The sequence below is a fragment of the Colletotrichum spaethianum genome (genome assembly GCF_022836535.1).
Source record: "Colletotrichum spaethianum MAFF 239500 DNA, contig08, whole genome shotgun sequence".
In the NCBI taxonomy this organism is placed as follows: domain Eukaryota; kingdom Fungi; phylum Ascomycota; class Sordariomycetes; order Glomerellales; family Glomerellaceae; genus Colletotrichum; species Colletotrichum spaethianum.
The window spans coordinates 526,573-543,907 of NW_026054778.1; the positions used below are offsets into that span (position 1 = coordinate 526,573).

Sequence of the window (17,335 nt, forward strand, 5' to 3'; positions counted from 1 at the left end):
TGGCAGGCGGTGGTCTGGCCCGTGTGAGACCCTTCCAGGGATTCCTGCAGTGTCAGTGGGCGTCTGCATCGGGAGGCGGGGCGACTCGGCGACCGCTTGTGTAAAATTTCCTACGCTCACTCACTGAAGGCGAAGACTGCTCGCTCTCGCACAGTCATTTCCACTCTCTCGACGACTCGACTCTGTGCTCACAGCTTGAAGTAATTCTTGACAGATATCATTCTCCGTAACCCAGTCATTCTTTTGACATTTTCAGAGAAGCCACCCCTCGACCCTTTCCCCCCAAACATCAGTCGTCAAGACAACCTTCGCAACAATGGCCAAGAGCTCAAGATCCAGCGTCACAAAAAAGAACAACCAGAGACTCAAGGCAAATGTCTTTGGTCCCGTCGAGCAGGCGAGGGCCGAGCGTCTCTCGGCGAAGTTGCTGGAGCTATCCAGGCAGCCCAAGCCCGAGAAGGAGGCCGATGTCAACATGGATGTTGAAGAGCAAGACGATGATGGTGAGCACTGAAGGCCATATACCATGAACTAGTTTTTTGTTTTGAAGAATCAACGAGAAACTAACTAGATCACAGCACAAATCAACGGCGACGACGCCGAGAAGAAGACTGAGAAGACCGATGACAATGGTACGTCGAATCACCCTCATCGCCCTCTACACTTCACACAACTGACACTCATCACAGTAATGGACGTTGACTCGGCCAAGCCCAAGCGTCGGTCTGGCAGAATTCAGAAGCAGAGGAAGAAGACGTCCAAGGTTGTCTTCCCCAAGTACAAGGATCGCCGCGGTGGTGTCCAGAAGAAGAGGTCTTGAGCTCGTCGCCATCCGTTCATCTTGCTTCTGACTTTATGGCTCCTTCATGGTTGAAGAGCGGCTTTTCAATGATAAAGAAAAAGACGGAGGCGCCCTTATGAGAAGTCTCAATGTGAGGGGATTCATCTTGAATGTGGCCTATACCTCGGCGTTTTGTGTGGATAATCAAAGGGATTGAAATTTTCGCGGTCGTTTTGGGGGCATTTTCCCATTCTACACCCCAATGGAATTCGAGACTCAGTTAAAAGTTGGTAGACCGCATTTGCAGCAATGGGAGTAATCGTTACGACTCTGGAACGATGCGAATTCTTGAAGCGAATGCCAGCCCTCGGTCTTTTTACCTTCCTTCAACCTCAACGGTCACCTAATGTTTGGAAAGCATACATGGACTGAACCTATCGGTGGGACCTTGGCACGCCTGGAAGCGGACGATTCTTGCCCATATCGGCCGGGTCCTTTTGTGCTGCAACGGGACTTTCGGACTTCGCTTTACCGATTTCGACCAATCAGCGGGGGCAATGTCGTCCAGCTGGGCGCGTCTCATCCCTGTGCTAGAGCTGTCACAGTGTCCTTCTCAATCTAAGCTCCGAGTCCATAATTATTACATAGCTGTGAACCTCTGCTGGGCACTCGCTTTACCCATTTCGGATCCAAGCCTCCTTGACAACCTTGACGGAATAGCGCCGCTGCCTCGCGAGCGCCGCATCATTCCTCCTTCAACTCGTCGCGGCTTGCAGTGCTCACCCTTATTCATCGCAACATGACTGTATGACCCGGCGGCTGCTTCCCACTGCAATGAAACCACCCTCAAGCCGTTGAAACTCAAGGACGACTTCACACTACAGCCCACATCTAAGCTCCCCTGTCTTACGAAACAGCGCTCAACGGCCACCTTGATGGATACGCGACGAAGATGTCTTTTCGATATAGCCCGGGCTTCCTGACAATTCTTCTTACCGTTGCCAATATCCTGATTCCTCTGGCGATCGTTACCTTCGCGTCCGGCTTCTTTCCTTACAAGCCAGTTCTCCCAGGTCTGGCCCAGTATGAAACTCTAGAATATGGCCCGCCACCAGCAGCGCCTTTCGACCGTCTCATCTTTATGGTAGTCGATGCATTGCGAAGGTAAATGGCATCTATCCAAACACGCAAGCCCGAGCGATGCTGACCGTATGTATATAGCGACTTTGTGTACGTGGACGGCACAGGATTTACATATACTCAAGAGTAAGTGTCTGTGACCCCTGGCAGGCTTCGCAATATTAACCAGAGGGTAGACTTATCCGCGATGGAGCGGCCTTGCCCTTCACTGCCTATGCTCGGTCGCCGACCGTCACTATGCCGAGGATAAAAGCCATCACCACTGGCTCAATCCCTTCTTTCTTGGATGTCATTCTGAACCTCGATGAAGCCGACACGTCCTCGACTTTGGCCGCTCAGGACACTTGGCTTGCCCAGATGAAAGCTAAGCAAGCCGGAAAACTGGTCATGTATGGTGATGATACCTGGCTTAAGCTCTTTCCCGGAACCTTCGACCGCGCCGATGGCACTTCAAGCTTCTTCGTAGCAGTGGGTATTCAGTGTTGGTCCCTTGGGTTCTTCAGCTGACCCATCGTAGGACTTTACCGAGGTGGACAATAACGTCACCAGGCACATCGACACCGAACTGCAAAATGACGACTGGAGCACGCTGGTTCTGCATTACCTTGGTCTCGACCACATCGGACACAAGTCGGGACCGCGAAGGTAAGTTCATCGTTAGAGACTCTTTTCCAGATTCCTGTACTGATTTCAAAACTAGCTCGCACATGGTCCCCAAACAGCATGAAATGGATGACATCGTCAAGCGCATCTACAACGCTATGGAAACCCAAGGCCACATGTCCTCGACCTTGATGGTCCTCTGCGGAGACCACGGAATGAACGACGCCGGCAACCACGGAGCCTCATCTCCAGGGGAGACCTCCCCGGCGCTTGTCTTCATATCGCCGAAGCTAAAGGCCCTGCAACGCAACTTGTTAGCCCCTGCTGCGTTCAAAGAGGACTTTTCTTACTACACCATGGTCGAGCAGTCGGATCTAGCACCTACACTGGGCGCTCTGCTCGGTTTCCCTGTGCCGAAGAACAATCTGGGCGCATTCATTTCTGATTTCCTGCCCTTTTGGCCGAACAGTGAGTTTCCACCGCCTTGAGTCTGAGAGCGTAGTCCCTGATCTCTTGCAGAAAACGACCAGGTCCAGTTGCTCATTCGCAACGCTCGTCAGATCCTGAGTATTGTGACAGCGACCTTCGGTCCAGACATGTTCGACACCGCGACCACCTCGTCCCAGAAGGCTTGTTCGAGCCCGCAAGACGATGCCCAAGAGCTAGCTTGCGAATGGCATCGCGTCAATGACGCACTCAAAGACATGGATGGCCAGGAAGAACTAGATCCAGTGTGGCTTGAAGCCATGTCCAAGGTTTGCATTCCCTCTTATTTAATCCAAAGTGTACTCCTTACTAATGTCCCACAGTGGCTCAGCAAAGCCCAGGATCTCATGAGCAGCATGGCCAGCAACTACGACATGGGGAAGTTACATATCGGCGAAGCTGTAGCCCTCCTCGGCACCGGCTCTCTCGTCTTTGGTGTTCGGTTCAGCCTCATCCCACTGCTCGCCATAACAGTCGCGTACGGTATCATGATGTTCGCGAGCAGCTACGTCGAAGAAGAGCAGCACTTCTGGTACTGGGCCACATCCGCCTGGCTGGGCTCCCTAGCCATCAAGAACATGCAAACGTGAGCACTCCGCTTCCGACTCTACACTTTCGTCTCCCAGAACCTAACTGATTTTACAGCACTCACCCCCCTATGCGAACCCTCGCCTCGCTTCTGCTCGCATTGACAGCCACCAGACTGATCCGGGGATGGAACCAAACAGGCCAAAAGCACGCGGGCGAGCCCGATATAGTCAAGACTTTCATCGCAGCGAACCCTCCCCTCCTCTGGACTCTTGTCAGCCTAACCTACCTCTTTCTTTTCGCCCAAATCCTTAGAAAACTCCGCGGCCTGCCTCGCGCCCTCACCGTTACCACATCCGCCGCCCTTGTCCTCTCTGCCTTCGCCTTCAAGCTCGCCTTTACCAACGAAGACGCCCCGAGCTCGTCACCGGCCTTCCAGCAACTCTCAACGCCCTCACACAGGGCCTATCCCTTGTAATCCGGGCTAGGACCGTCTTTGTCGGCGTCGCCGCCACCGCCGCTTACTCAACCTATCTCGCCCTTTCCGATCCGCACGCCGAGGCGAGACACACCTCCCCCTTACTCCACCACCTCACGACCCTCCTCCTCGCAACCCAGTCCCGCGTGACAAACATCCCGCTCCTCCTTCTCTTCACCTTCCAGCTCCCCTTCCTCGCCTCCCTCGACCTCGACCTGCCCGCGCTATCCACGACCTCCCTGCTGCTGCAGTACGCCTCCTTCTTCGCCTTTGGCGGCACCAACGCAATCTCCTCCGTCGACCTCTCGAGCGCCTACAACGGCGTCGCGGGCTTCAACGTCGTCGCCGTCGGGGTCTTGACCTTTGTCAGCAACTGGGCCGGACCGATCTACTGGGCCTCCGCCACGAACCTGCTGCTGCTCCAATATCGCAGCCGTAGGGCCGGTAATGACGACGGGAAGAACGTGTTCTTGCGGCACGTCGGCCACATGACTCTCTTCACGGCGTGCAGCATCGCCTTCATCATGGTAGCATGCGAAGCACTGCGGACTCACTTGTTTGTTTGGACTGTCTTCTCACCAAAGTACCTGTACTGCATGGCTTGGAGCATTGGACAGCATCTCATCATGAACATCGTCGTCGCTGGCCTGTTGTATCGATTGGGCTCCGTGTGATTTGATCTCAGCAGAGAATAGAAGAACCGAGCAAAGCATCATAATGTGGAAGGAGAAAGTCGCAAAGTCGATTCCGCAAGGGATAATCATTACCAGTACATATACGTCATCAATCCTTGTCCAAATGTCAATCCATAAAGCTCCCTCGTCCCATGACCGGGAACGGTTATTCATCATCAAAAGTGCCACCCAGCTCATCAATGTGTTTGTTGCTTATGCCCCCTCCTCGTCTGACAATAGCTCGCTCACAAGAGAGTTGCCGTCGTCCTTGATGGTGGTCTGGATGACAGTGTCATCGCTGTCTTCATCTTCTTCTTTAATGTCGGGCTCCAAGTTGAGCGTCCTCTCATTGTCGGTCTCTTGCTTTTCGGACGGCGCAACAGATCCGGCGACAGACCCGGCCACTGAAGCAGCAACGGACACGCTTCGGCTCATGCGACGCGGCTCGCCATCCTGCTGCTCCCCGAGGCTGGCGACGATCTTGCCCAAACTGACATGGACCTTGTTGAGGGCGTTTCGGCCAGTCGTGTCGGAGATTAGCCTGTCGTTGACAGCGATCGTGACCTCGTCGTAGACCTCTCTGATCTTCTCCTCTGTGCTGGTAGGTGAGATGTACAGCTTTCCGAGTAGCGACGCTACGACCTTCTTTTCCTCCTCTGCAAGGGAAGTCAGTATCGATATTTGGATCTTGTTATCGTCGAGATTAACTTACTGCTTATGTTACTGTTCAAGCGGTCCAGGATATCCAGAGCAAACTCCAGGTGGATGTCGCCGTTGACAGTCTTCTTCTCCAAATCAAGACCGGTTGCAGGGTTGAAACACTTGCGAGGATCAGTCCAGTCCACCAGACAAGCACCAATGGTCGTCAAGCTCTCCATGTCTTCGTCGACATCAGCGTCGTCGTCCTCCAAGCTCTCACGGACGTTCAGAAGTGCATGCAGAGCATCCAGGGCGACGGTACGCATAAGGTCTTGGTTCTCAGCCCGCGAGTAGCAGAAGACGGGTAGGAAGTAGTTCAGGGCCTGTCTGACGCTCTGGTTGGTAGCTGTGACGGGGTCAAAGTATTGGACGACAAGTGTCTTGAGCATTTCAGCCGAAGCTTCCGGGTCCGTCACGACACGTCCCAATAGCAGCTTGGATACGGCCAACGTGGCAGCAGCCTGGACCTCGGGCGACTTTGTGCCTGATTTCAGCGCTTTAATATAAATCTTTAGCAGTGCCGGCGTTGAGCTGAGTAATTGGGCTCCATGGACATTAAGGATGTCGGTAAGAATCTGCAAGGCGGTGATCTGAAGGGCAGTGTGGCCCTTGGTGAAGAAGTGCATGAAGAGTGTCAGGTTCTCCTCGGCCAGAGATCTGTCCAGCAGGGAGCAGAGGCCCAGGCATACAAGTCCTCTCTCACGCACCGGTGCCTCGTGGCTGCGGACAGCAGGGACCACAAGATTGTTGAGCATCGAAACCAAGTGATCGTTCTGTTGCAGGTTGCCGGCGACGTTGGACAACATGCACTGCACAATATGCAAGCACTTCATGTTGATCATGATCTCCTTGACAGCCTTTGCTCGAGCTTCTTCTTCGCTGAGCTCGGGACTCTTTTGTCGACTTCCGCCCCTTGCGGGCGTGCCGTCGCCACTGACCTCCGACCTCGCTGAGTGGAAGCTGTCCTCGGTGCGGTCGTCCGGTGCTGGGTCATCGACGATTGTGTCATGAACATCAGCGACAGCCTCGAGAACCACTGAGCAGAACTCTTTCTCGCCGGCATTATCTGGCGCGCAGATGTCCCTAAGGACATTGATGGTGAGCTTCGTCACATCATCCGGAAGCTCGGGGACTGAGAGCGACTGGCGAAGGAGGGCGAACATCTTGCGACGACCGACCTCATCGGAGTAGTCAAGGGTGATGGCGATGTGAAGCAGTTGCTCGACGATGAACTCCTGCTCAACCGTGTCTTCTTCCTCTTCCTCTTCGCCTTCTGTCTCGGAAACCCTCTTAATGGCCTCGATCAAGACGCTGATGTATCTCTCGAGGTAGAATGCGAGAGTGGTCACTTCTGGCAGCTTCTCCTCAACCAGTGACTCAAATTTGCCATTGCTCTCGTTTCTGCAGAAGTCGTTGAAACTGCGAGCCATGAAAACAGACTCAGCAGAGAGCGTCTCCCAGAAGTGCTGGTCGAAGGTGACAGCTTCCCGGTAGTCGGGTCTCCCTTCCCAGAAACCCTTCATCGCCTCAAGAGCGACACCGTTCTCAACACCGGAGTTCACAACGTCGATTCGTTCTAGAAGCTCAAGGAGGCCATCGAAGTTGGGAGGCGAGGGTTCGGCAGGCGGAGCTCCTTCTTCGGGTGGCGCAACGCCGGCGCAGTCCTCGATCCAGCGTTCGCGGAAAAGCCTGCCTGCGGACTTACGCACATTTTCGTCTCTGTCACGAAGACCCCATCTGAGGAGCTTCTCTCTCATTGAGAGCGAGAGATGTCGGAAATCACCGAGAGCTGGCAGAAGCCGCGAGTATACTGCCCTGCGAGTCAAGGCATCTTGATCTCTGGCGCGCTCCAACAGATATGGGAGGGTAGCGGGAAGAATCGGGAGGTTAACGAGTAACGACCTTCTCACATCTGCGCTGGGATCGTTTTGGAGAACCTCTAGGAGCTTCTCAAGCAGCCCGCTGGCGTCGTCGTCATCGCTATCGTCCTCGTTCGCAGCGTCAACTTGGTTACCAGCCAGACGCCCCAGGCCCAGAACTGCCTGGGCGCGGACCATTGCCTCCTTGTCGTGGATGCGCTTGAGAAGGCCGTGCCGGAGTTTTTGGAAGAGATCGTCGTCGATGGCGTCGAGAGAGTTGATGATGTGCGAAATCAATTGAGTAGATCTGTACCGCACAAACTTGTCCTTGGCTACCATCAGGGGCAAAACCGTGCTCATGAGGTAGCTGGTGAGTCTGGTGCTGGGAGTCTCGGGCATGACACTAGCATCCTCGTCGATCTCCCCCAGAATCTCGTTGTCTTTGTCGTTCGCATGTCGCAGGAAGAAGCCAATGAATCGGATCGTCTTCTCTCCAACGCTCTCTGCCTTTTTGATGGGCATCACTCTCAAGACACACCGAACGAACTCAGAGTTGAAGGCTTCCTCATCAAAGTCGTTTGACGTTGACTTTTTCAGGCTGGTCGGCTCGTATGCGCAGGCCTCCTGGATCTTGCGCAAGGTGACAACAAGCTTGCGGTGTGACGCTGTGTTTTTTTGTGCATCTCGGAAGACGGCGCACACCTGACCGCGAAGTTCGCTGTCGGGTCTTTCGGTAGGGACATCGAGAGCAAGCGAGGAGGAGCGGGACGCTGTTGATGCTCGGGAGCCGAGTGTCGCTGCGAAGGATTTGTGCGAAACGGCGGCCGAGGTCCGCGTGGACCTGGTAGATACTCGTGCGGGCATCTTTGGTTTGTCGTGTTTGTGTCGTCAAATGCGGCGGATCGGACGAGGCCGCATGGGAAATGGGGAGAAAAGCTGTATTCGTTAATGAGGCAGAAAAAGTATGTGTTTGTTGATTGATGGGTGATGACTGGCGCCCCCATTTGCGAAATGACTGCCAGGACACACCGCACACAATCACAGTGAACCCCGGCGCGTTTTTGTTTTTATCCAGTCTGCAACGGGCAAGTCAATAGACTTCCAAAAAGAGTATAGCGCGGGGTCGCTCCTAGCTCTCCCCACTCCAAACTCCAAGTTCCTTGCACGTGCTGATAAGCTCAGGAAAAAAATCCTTATCGTAGAATTTCGCAGCGCGATCACCGCCAGCCATTTTCCATGCAGGAAGAGTAAACCTCTTCACAACCTCTTTTACCAGCCGAGGTCATTTTGTTCGTCATCTTTTCAATTGAAGTTGTTCGCGATACATACAACTCAACAAAACCAACATGTCATCTCCTGGTAAGCCGCTCAAGCGGTCACGAGCCGAGGAGGATGAGCACGATGCCCTCGTCGCAGCCGCCGTCGCCGAGAACCTTGCAGCAGACTCTGCAGCAGAACCGAAGGCAAAGAAAGCCCGCACCGAGGCCAACCGCTCTCTCTTCGTTCGCTCTCTTCCTGCGACCGCCACTAGCGAATCCTTGACCGACTTCTTCTCCGAGCATTTCCCAGTCAAGCATGCGACCGTCGTTCTCGACAAGGCCACCAAGGCTTCCCGAGGCTATGGCTTCGTCACCCTGACGGATGCCGAAGATGCTATGGAGGCCAAGAAGAAGCTTAACAACATGATGTGGGAGGGACGCCGCATTAGAGTCGATGTTGCCGAAGCCAGAAGCCGTGACGGCAAGGAGAGCGCCGTTGGAGCGGCCGCTGCCGGCCAGAAGCAGAAGCGTACGCAGGAACTTGAGGAGGCCAGGAAACCCCCTAAGTTGATTATTCGCAACTTGCCCTGGTCTATCAAGAACTCTGCGCAGCTGGGTGCTCTTTTCCGGGCTTACGGAATTATCAAGTTCGCCGACCTGCCCCAAAACAAGGGCAAGCTCAAGGGTTTTGGTTTCGTGACCCTCCGAGGACGGAAGAATGCCGAGAAGGCCTTGGAGATGAACGGAAAGGTTATTGACGGAAGAACCATTGCGGTTGATTGGGCCGTAGACAAGAGCGAATGGGACCAGGTGAACGGTACCAAAGAGGACACGGAGGATGACGAGAAGCCGAAGAGCAAGAAGCAGAAGAAGGCTGCCACAAAGGAAGAGGAGGAGGCCGTCGAAGACGACAAGACCGGCGAGGAACCACAGGGCGCCGACGCCGATCTGGAAAACTTTATGAAGAACCACATGATGAACCTTGAGGACGAGGAGGACAGTGATGAGGATAAAGACAAGGACGAAGATGAGGATGAGGATGAAGATGAGGACCTTTCCGAAGATGATGAGGAGGAAGCAGCCAGCGACGCTGAGGACGACAGCAAACCCGCCAAGAAGACTCAAACATCAACCGATAACACCTCGACACTTTTCATCAGGAACCTCCCTTTCACCGTTACAGACGACCAACTGAAGGAGCAATTTGTCAAGTTCGGCCCGGTCAGGTATGCCCGTGTTGTCATGGACCGTGCAACCGACCGCCCCGCAGGTACTGGGTTTGTCTGCTTCGTCAACGAGGAGGATGCGAAGGCCTGCATCAAGGGCGCGCCGCGCACACAGCCCAATGCCCTCCCGACCAAGCACTCCGTGCTGCAGGACGATTCCGCTGACCAGGATGGTCGATACACTATGGACGGCCGGCTTCTGCAGGTTGCTCAGGCCGTCAGCAAGGACGACGCTGAGCGCCTGGCCGCCGATGGCAGTGCCAAAAGACGGGAGAAGGACAAGCGACGTCTCTTCCTGCTTAACGAGGGCCAGATCGACACCAGGTCTACCCTGTACCATAAGCTCACCCCCAACGAGATCAAGATGAGGGAAGATAGTGCCAAGCAGCGCAAGAAGCTCGTCCAGAGCAACCCTACGTTGCACATCAGTCTGACCCGTCTGGCCATTCGCAACATCCCGCGCAATGTCGGCTCCAAGGAGCTCAAGGAGCTGGCTCGCAAGGCCTGCGTCGAGTTCGCCAAGGATGTCAAAGAGGGCAAGCGTCAACCCCTTTCCAAGGAGGAAAAGGTCAGGAGTGCAAAGGAGGCCAAGGAGGGCGAGCACGAGCGCAAGCTGAAGCGCAAGGGTATTGTCCGCCAGGCCAAGATTGAATTCGAGAGTCGCGAAGGCACTAAGGTCCCCGAGACGAGCGGCGGCAAGTCTCGTGGATACGGTTTCATCGAGTACTCATCCCACCGCTGGGCGCTCATGGGCCTTCGCTTCCTCAACGGCTACCAGCTGGAGAACGAGCATGGCAAGAAGCAGCGTCTCATTGTCGAGTTCGCCATCGAGAACGCCTCCGTCGTAGCCCGTCGCAAGGCCAACGAGAAGAACCTCGACCGCAACAGGCAGAACGCTCAGAACGCCAAGGACGGACAGAACGCCAAGAAGGGAGGCGACGAAGGCAAGGAGCTGCCCAAGATGGCCTCTTTGAAGGACAAGAAGAAGGGAAAGAAGGGCAAGAAGGGCAACCTGAACAAGGGCAAGAAGGAGGAGACTGAGGCAAAGCCCGAGAAGGTTGAGAAGGCCGACAGCAGGAAGCCCACGGGCAAGGTCGACCGCGAAGATGTGAAGCCGTTGTTGATAGCGAGGAAGCGTCTCATGAGAAAGAAGAAGGCCTCTTCCCGGGGTTAGGCTAGGTGGAGAGAAAGAATGTGTAAGGGATGTAATTATGGGCTCTGTGCATCATCATGGTTATTCAAAAGCATCAAATTTCATTCGATATCCAGAACATGTCTGTTAAACATCATTCTTGTTTCCGTGTTCGTTGAAAGGCAACCCAGTCATTGGTCAAGAGTTCTCGTCATTGAGTGCACCTTGTGAACTCCAAGATACATTATGAGATCGTATCGAAGTAGAGTTTCATTGCATTCGTGTCGCAGCCCAAGTATGTATGGGGAGGAACTAACGAAGTTTTTATACACAAGAAGTAAAAAGCAAGAGAGCGTGCCAGTACCCCATCCCGTGCGCGCGCCCCAAACGATGGACAGTTGTTGCATTTGTGTTGCGGATAATATCCCAATACCAATCAATTCCAAAGCCTCCTTCTACCGGAAACGCCAATATGCAATGCTGAGAAAAGATAACGATGCCTTCCAAGCCCCTCAATCAGAAAGTCCCCTTTTGTCACAAAATCGCATCCACCTCTTCTTTATACGTCCTCCTCGGGGTCTGTATTGGCATCCCGCCTGTTTCTCTTCGACCTAAAGAACCCTCCTAGCGTATCGCTCAGGCTCCGCGGTCTGCCCGTCTGGGGTTCTCTAGAAGCGCCCTCGCCCGCGGTCCGGCTGCGCTCGGCCACGCCTCCGTCTCCGTAGTCATTCCCTCGGCTCATCAGATCCTGTCTCTCGGCGTCGCTATCCGCGCCCTCGCTGTTCTCGGGCACGAAGAGGCTGGCCCGGATGCTCGAGCGTAACCTCCGCACCGAGGGCCTACGCAGCAGCGGACTTTCTGCGCTCCTAAGAAGAGTGTCCTTGACAACAGCGCTGACAGTGGACGAAAGGGGAGACGGGGAGAAGAGAGGGCTTGGGTATTGGTGGCTGTGAGGTCGGGTTGGCAGTGCTGTGCGCGGTGTGACCGGTCTGTTATCTGTAGGATACTTGGGTTGTAATTGACCGTCATAGTACGGTGTTACCGGCTCTGATGGCGAGAAGCCGAGACCGGGGAACGTGTTAATGGAGTCGTCGGATATCGTCCTCGTTCCAGGCGGGGGAAGGACCTCGTCCGCGGAGTTGCTCCAAGGGTTGGCTAACAGAGGTTCCACATCCGCGTTAGGAAGGTTGCCCGTCGACGCAGTCGTGGGGATACGAAGTGTGGGGATTCCCAAGTCGTGCTGCATACTGAACTGCTTCGACCCGTTGGTTGGATGCCCTCCGTTGGAAGCCCGAGAGGAGCGGCGCGATCTTGGGGATGGGATAGATGTGGATGAAGGCGCCAGCGGCTGCGTTGGGCTATAACCGTCTTGCTCGGCCAAGCCGATGGTCTCCTCCACGCCGTCGACGTCGGACATGCCGTCCTCAATATCCTCCTCGACTCGACCGCTAGTAATGAGGAAGACGCCAAAAAAGGTGAGCAGGCAACCTCCAATAAACTTGCCTGCCTGTTCGGCAGATGTCCTCTCGAAGTCGCGATACAAGACGGCACTGCCAATGATGACGCAGAGCGTGAACAAGACGAACTGGATGGGAATGACCTGCGTTGAGCTGAATCTCTGCAGCGCCTTGTTGACGTAGCGCACCTGCATGACTGCGGTGAAAAGGAGGATAAAGAGCAGCGCCCATGCAACCGGGGTTTTGAATGCGCCCAGGAGGGTCGTTGACAATATCGAGGACACGCCCTTGGTAGACAGAGCCGTGAAGCCACCTAAGGCAAACGTTAGCCGGCGTTTCGCATCATCGTTGACGAGTGCGGTACATACCAAAGAGTCCCACAAGACCCAAGTCGATCAAAATGGTCCGGTGACCATACCTCGGGCTCGCCCACATGAGGATGACTATTAATGATATCGTCACCGCAAGGTATATCTCGAACGCCAAAGTCGTGATCGCGTCCCACACATCGTCGGGGTCGAGCTTCGTCTCCTCCTGCTTGGCGCTCAGAACCACAACGACAACTCCGGCCACGGCGATAATGACGCCCCAGAAGTCGCGCTGCCTGAACTTCTCCTTGAACACGATCGGCGCAATAACACAGTTGGATATCAGCGCGACGACCCCCAGAGGCGACACGATCGAGGCGGGCGCGAAGCCATAGGCCAAAAAGTTGCCCAGCTCGCCGAGGGTGATCAGGATCTGGCCAGCCCACCAGTAGGGCGACTGGAGGTATGTGGAGGGGGCTTTATCGTCGTCGCCAGAGTAGTCGGAACCAGCGGACTCCTCGGAACGGAAGGATCTCGTCAGGGGCTCAGACTCGCCACCATCGTGGTCTGCGTGGTGGTTCGCGCTGTCACCGCTCTCGTTTGTGTCTCCTGCTTCTCCGCCGCCAACAGAGCCGTAGGGCCCCGTCTGGCCTCCGCCCGGCGCATGTTTCAGGGCTTCTTTCGCTCGTCGCCGGACCCGAATGCGCTCTCGGTGGAGTCGGAGGTGGGCGTAACGCTGAACGTTGAGGGCGAGGGCGATGAGGACGTTGCCGACGATGGCGGTGATGATGCCGATGAGCGATGACCAGTTCTGCAGGTCCTTGCCGTCGTCCGGGCGTGCCGCAGGCTCGGCGGCGATGAGCACTGGAGCTATCGTCATTGCCGGCGCACGCTACGAGTTCTGTGTTGTCGAAAAAGAGAAGGGCGAACGGTGTATGGAGCGTAGATATCGAGTCGCGGTCGTTTGTATCACAAGCTAATTTTTTTTCTCGGGGCAGCACGCGCAAATGGTGCTAGTTGGCCAAGGCTGGCGATGATGACGACGGCGCGAATTGAGTCGCCTGGCATCCAAACGCTGTGGATGATTGGGCTCGAATGGGATGCAGTATCATCTGGACGGCGCAAAGGATGCGTGGTAACAAAAAGGCACCAGAATGCTGGGAGGATATGTTCGTCGTCCTACAATGCAGAGTGCAAATCGTCGTAGCCAGCCATGAGGATCTGCGGTTGAGAAATGGGAATTGGTAGTCCGGGGGAAGAGTATGGGTCAGGTAGTAAGGTATTGGTAGTAGTAGAACAATCAAGATTTAGTGCAATCACTAGACTCGTGGTTGGTCGCGTTGACCAAGTGCTGCAATGGAACTTGGCTGACGCTACTCCATCCTCTTCCTTTTGCTTGGGACTTGGTGGTGTTTCTCCTCTCTCTTGGGACTCGCATCGGTCGGCAAGACGAGACCGACCCGATGCTAACGCGCGGGTCCGGGCATGAGGCACGTTCCCACATTCAATCTGGAAATCCCCCAGTCAAAGATGAAGGGCCCTTCAAGCAAGTCCCTGAGCGGACAAAAGGTGGGCCCTCTGTTGATGCTCTTAGAGTGTGGCTCAGCAGCAGTGTGGGGTTGTTAGGCTCTGAACTCTGCTGCAAAATGCGGTCATTCCGTGGCGCTCACTGCGTACCAAGATTTGGGTTGGCATGTGCTTCAGGCTACGAGGAACGCTGTCTCGCTCTGTCTTGCTCTGTCTCGCTCCGTTCACCTGCCAGCCACACCAGTTTAGCGTCCGGATGCTAGCCACATGTCATCAGTACATGGCAATTTAGTCCAGGGTCGTGACGGGCGGGCCTTCCAGGAACGCATCACCACCAGTGAGTGATCCGACCGGGGCAACGGCCAGCTGGATGAGGCTGGTGCCCGAGACCCCGATTGAACGATTGGAACGTGGGCCCGGCACGTGCTGGAAGCGGGGTGCGGGTTGTGGCTTGGCCGTAACTGGATTATTCCAGGATATTCTTGTCTCTGGAACCTCTGGAACCTCGCCCGCGCGCCACAGAGACCCGTCCAATCCCAGATTGTTGGGGACTTATCGGAACTTCTAGAGGCTCCGATCTCTCTCCCACAACTGCCACCTCATTGGAACCCCACCGTCTCCCGATCGCCACTACAGGTGAGCTGATGTGATCGACGACGTCGTTTTCATGATATTTCATCTTCGTTCGTCTCGTCCTTCAGGCATCTCATTGTTCATGTAGGCCTCGAGCCTTCTTTGATGCATCCGGAGACAATCCGCGAATTGCCTGCACCGAGTCCCAGACTCGCGCATCTCATCAACTGAGACGCTCATAAACACAAACAGCCTACATATAAAACCAACCACTTAGAGACTCGGCACCTCACCAATCATTTCGTCCATCATGCCCGACAACGACGACTCTTCGGACAACTTCTTCGTCCGCTTCAAGCAAAAGGTTGACGACCACATCGCCTCGGCTTTCCAGAGAGTTCTGGGCGTTCCCACCGCCGTGTCCCGTCTCAACAGCAGCTGGCCCGAACCTCCGCGACCGTCCCGGGCCGACGAGCATGAGCGCAGAATAACAACGTCAGAGGACGGTGTCGCCGCCGCTGCCAATGCCGTCCAGCCTCGCGGGCCGTCCTCGCAGTACCCCCACCCGACTGTGTTTGACCTCTTCTCGTCAATGTCGCCAATGCAAGCCCTCTTCGAAACCGACAAGCTCACAGAGTCCCTGTACCAGGTCATGTGGATCTCGTTTCTCATCGACTCGCCCTACTCACCGCTGCGGCTTCACGACCTGCCGCAGCCCACTCCCAAGGACCTACCCGAGGGCACCGACGCGACCCTCTTCGGCTTCGAGGACGCGTTTGAGGACCTGCTCATGGTGAGCAGCGGCCAGGGCTTGCCGGACATCAACGAACGCGTCCGCTTCAGAAAGGAGTGCCGCGAGTCCTTCCCCCACGGGCTGCCACCGATCCTCTGGCTTCACCAGCTCACCCGCCAGGGTCTGTGGGATGGCTGGGACCCGAGGCCGGAGGTGCTGGACGGGCCCGTGAGTGAGCGGTGGCAGCGGTGGTTGCAAGAGCAGGATGATCCCTTCCGCGAAGGGCGATCGCTGCCCGCCCCGAGCCAGTCGTCGCCCAAGGAGGTCCAGAAGACGCCGGCGGTTGAGGACGCGGCGCGGGAGGCACGAGGGCGTCCTGAGCAGGACCACCACGGGGAGACCGAGGAGGACTCGTACTTCTCGGTCATGGGCAAGGCCCGTCTCAACACATCCCGCGAGACGTCCACGTCCACATCCGAATCGCCCAAGTCGCACTCCACCACGCGAGACCTCTCACCTCATGGCCTCCCCGCGGGTTGGAGAGTCGTGGAAAAGGTCCAGGAGCGCGAGGACGCAAAGGGCAACGTCCATGTCACCAAGACCGTCACGACATTCAATGACAGAGGCGAGGAGGTTGGCAGGCAGACGGAGAGCCGTTCCGAGTACGCCTGGTCGGCGAGTTTCTCGGCAGGCAACAACAAGAACAGGGATCAGCAGCAGCGAGATAGCGACGAAGGCGACAACGATAAGAGCAGTTGGTTCTGGAAATGAAGCATCGGCTTTTTGACCTTTTCCCCTTTTCCTTTGTGTGTTTGGGTACCTTCTCTGGAGTTATCGGGATGGGATTGGAATCAGGGGCCAACGGTACGAACAAGAAGCCAACTTTCGTATACAGAGTAAAATATCAGGCAAAATTGAGAAGACCAAAACGGTCAAGTTTGTAACCAGGGTATGCAATCATCCTTTCGCTTCCTGATGTTCGTCGTCTCGCTTTCGGTCCTTTTAACCCCAACCCCACGTTCCTAGATCCTTCTCCCGCATGGCCGGTCCGACTCCTAACGAACCTACAGCGTGTTTTCCCTCTCTCTCCTTTCTCTTCTCCCCGGGAACAGGATTCGCTAATCCTTGGCATTGGCTGCCGCCGGAGCCTTTTGGAATAGCGTTTTAGTCTCTTCTCCCCATCAACCAACAGCATCTACCACCCAGCCTTAGTCTTAGTCCTCGCAGCACACCCCGACGGCCAACGAGCACGTTTTGACTCGTCTCGTATGAGGAACACGAACCAACAGCCAGGTCTACTTCCAACATCGAGCTACGGGCTAATTTAGTTGCTCTAGTCCATGCCCCTCCCGAAGGCCGCCATGCTTCCCCGGGGCCGATCACGTTCAGAAGCCCCAACACTAAGCGTTTAGGTCAGACAGACAGACTCCGTCGTTAGTCTGACGAAAACCAAGACGCCAGACTAATACACGGGGAGTGGCGGAGATGAGACGGAGGACGAACCCTTTCGATGTCGACCAATCTCTCTCATGCTCCTTTCGTGCTTGGCACCGATGTCCCATTTCCCTTCCTACCTTCTCTCTCAAATGGCCCCCAAGGGACGAAAGCTGACTATACCCAACTCAGCAATGATCGAGGGCCTGCGGCACGCGAGTAAGTTGCTCGTCGAATGGATGTCGAGTGTTCGTGTCCTTGCCCCGGCCTAGCTCGTAGAAGAGTTTCCTTCCAGAAAGTCCCGGTACGTGAAGCCACGGCTGGACCGACAAGACCTAGCAAACCCCCGGGCAGCCGCTGCATCGTCCGATGCAGCATCGCGCCAAACTTCCAGGGAGACGGAGGCAGATCCGTTGCCTCATCCGTGATCCTCCACGC

At 55.5% G+C, this 17,335-nt stretch overlaps 6 protein-coding genes across 6 annotated transcripts; 4 read left to right on the forward strand and 2 right to left on the reverse strand.

Moving 5' to 3' along the window:
* Window positions 1-316: 316 nt before the first annotated feature.
* ColSpa_03998 (uncharacterized protein) lies at window positions 317-820 on the forward strand (the record flags this gene model as incomplete). Its single annotated transcript, XM_049270210.1, has 3 exons — window positions 317-503; window positions 579-632; window positions 690-820. The coding sequence occupies 3 exons, from the start codon at window positions 317-319 to the stop codon at window positions 818-820; spliced, it is 372 nt and encodes a 123-aa protein (XP_049126167.1).
* A 913-nt stretch (window positions 821-1,733) lies between these two features.
* Window positions 1,734-4,690, forward strand: ColSpa_03999 (GPI ethanolamine phosphate transferase 2; the record flags this gene model as incomplete). The annotated part of the gene is given in 8 exon segments (XM_049270211.1): window positions 1,734-1,945; window positions 2,003-2,047; window positions 2,098-2,389; window positions 2,439-2,566; window positions 2,622-2,992; window positions 3,044-3,596; window positions 3,656-4,012; window positions 4,027-4,690. The coding sequence occupies 8 exon segments, from the start codon at window positions 1,734-1,736 to the stop codon at window positions 4,688-4,690; spliced, it is 2,622 nt and encodes an 873-aa protein (XP_049126168.1).
* A 213-nt stretch (window positions 4,691-4,903) lies between these two features.
* Window positions 4,904-8,112, reverse strand: ColSpa_04000 (condensin complex subunit 3; the record flags this gene model as incomplete). The annotated part of the gene is given in 3 exon segments (XM_049270212.1): window positions 4,904-5,346; window positions 5,403-7,082; window positions 7,095-8,112. 3 exon segments carry the CDS (start codon window positions 8,110-8,112, stop codon window positions 4,904-4,906), a joined length of 3,141 nt encoding a protein of 1,046 aa, XP_049126169.1.
* Window positions 8,113-8,594: 482 nt separating this feature from the next.
* Window positions 8,595-10,907, forward strand: ColSpa_04001 (putative RNA-binding protein; the record flags this gene model as incomplete). Its single annotated transcript, XM_049270213.1, has 1 exon — window positions 8,595-10,907. The coding sequence occupies one exon, from the start codon at window positions 8,595-8,597 to the stop codon at window positions 10,905-10,907; it is 2,313 nt and encodes a 770-aa protein (XP_049126170.1).
* A 517-nt stretch (window positions 10,908-11,424) lies between these two features.
* ColSpa_04002 (putative magnesium transporter NIPA8) lies at window positions 11,425-13,510 on the reverse strand (the record flags this gene model as incomplete). Its single annotated transcript, XM_049270214.1, has 2 exons — window positions 11,425-12,635; window positions 12,691-13,510. 2 exons carry the CDS (start codon window positions 13,508-13,510, stop codon window positions 11,425-11,427), a joined length of 2,031 nt encoding a protein of 676 aa, XP_049126171.1.
* Window positions 13,511-15,040: 1,530 nt separating this feature from the next.
* On the forward strand, window positions 15,041-16,234 carry ColSpa_04003 (uncharacterized protein; the record flags this gene model as incomplete). Its single annotated transcript, XM_049270215.1, has 1 exon — window positions 15,041-16,234. The coding sequence occupies one exon, from the start codon at window positions 15,041-15,043 to the stop codon at window positions 16,232-16,234; it is 1,194 nt and encodes a 397-aa protein (XP_049126172.1).
* Between the last annotated feature and the right edge of the window lie 1,101 nt (window positions 16,235-17,335).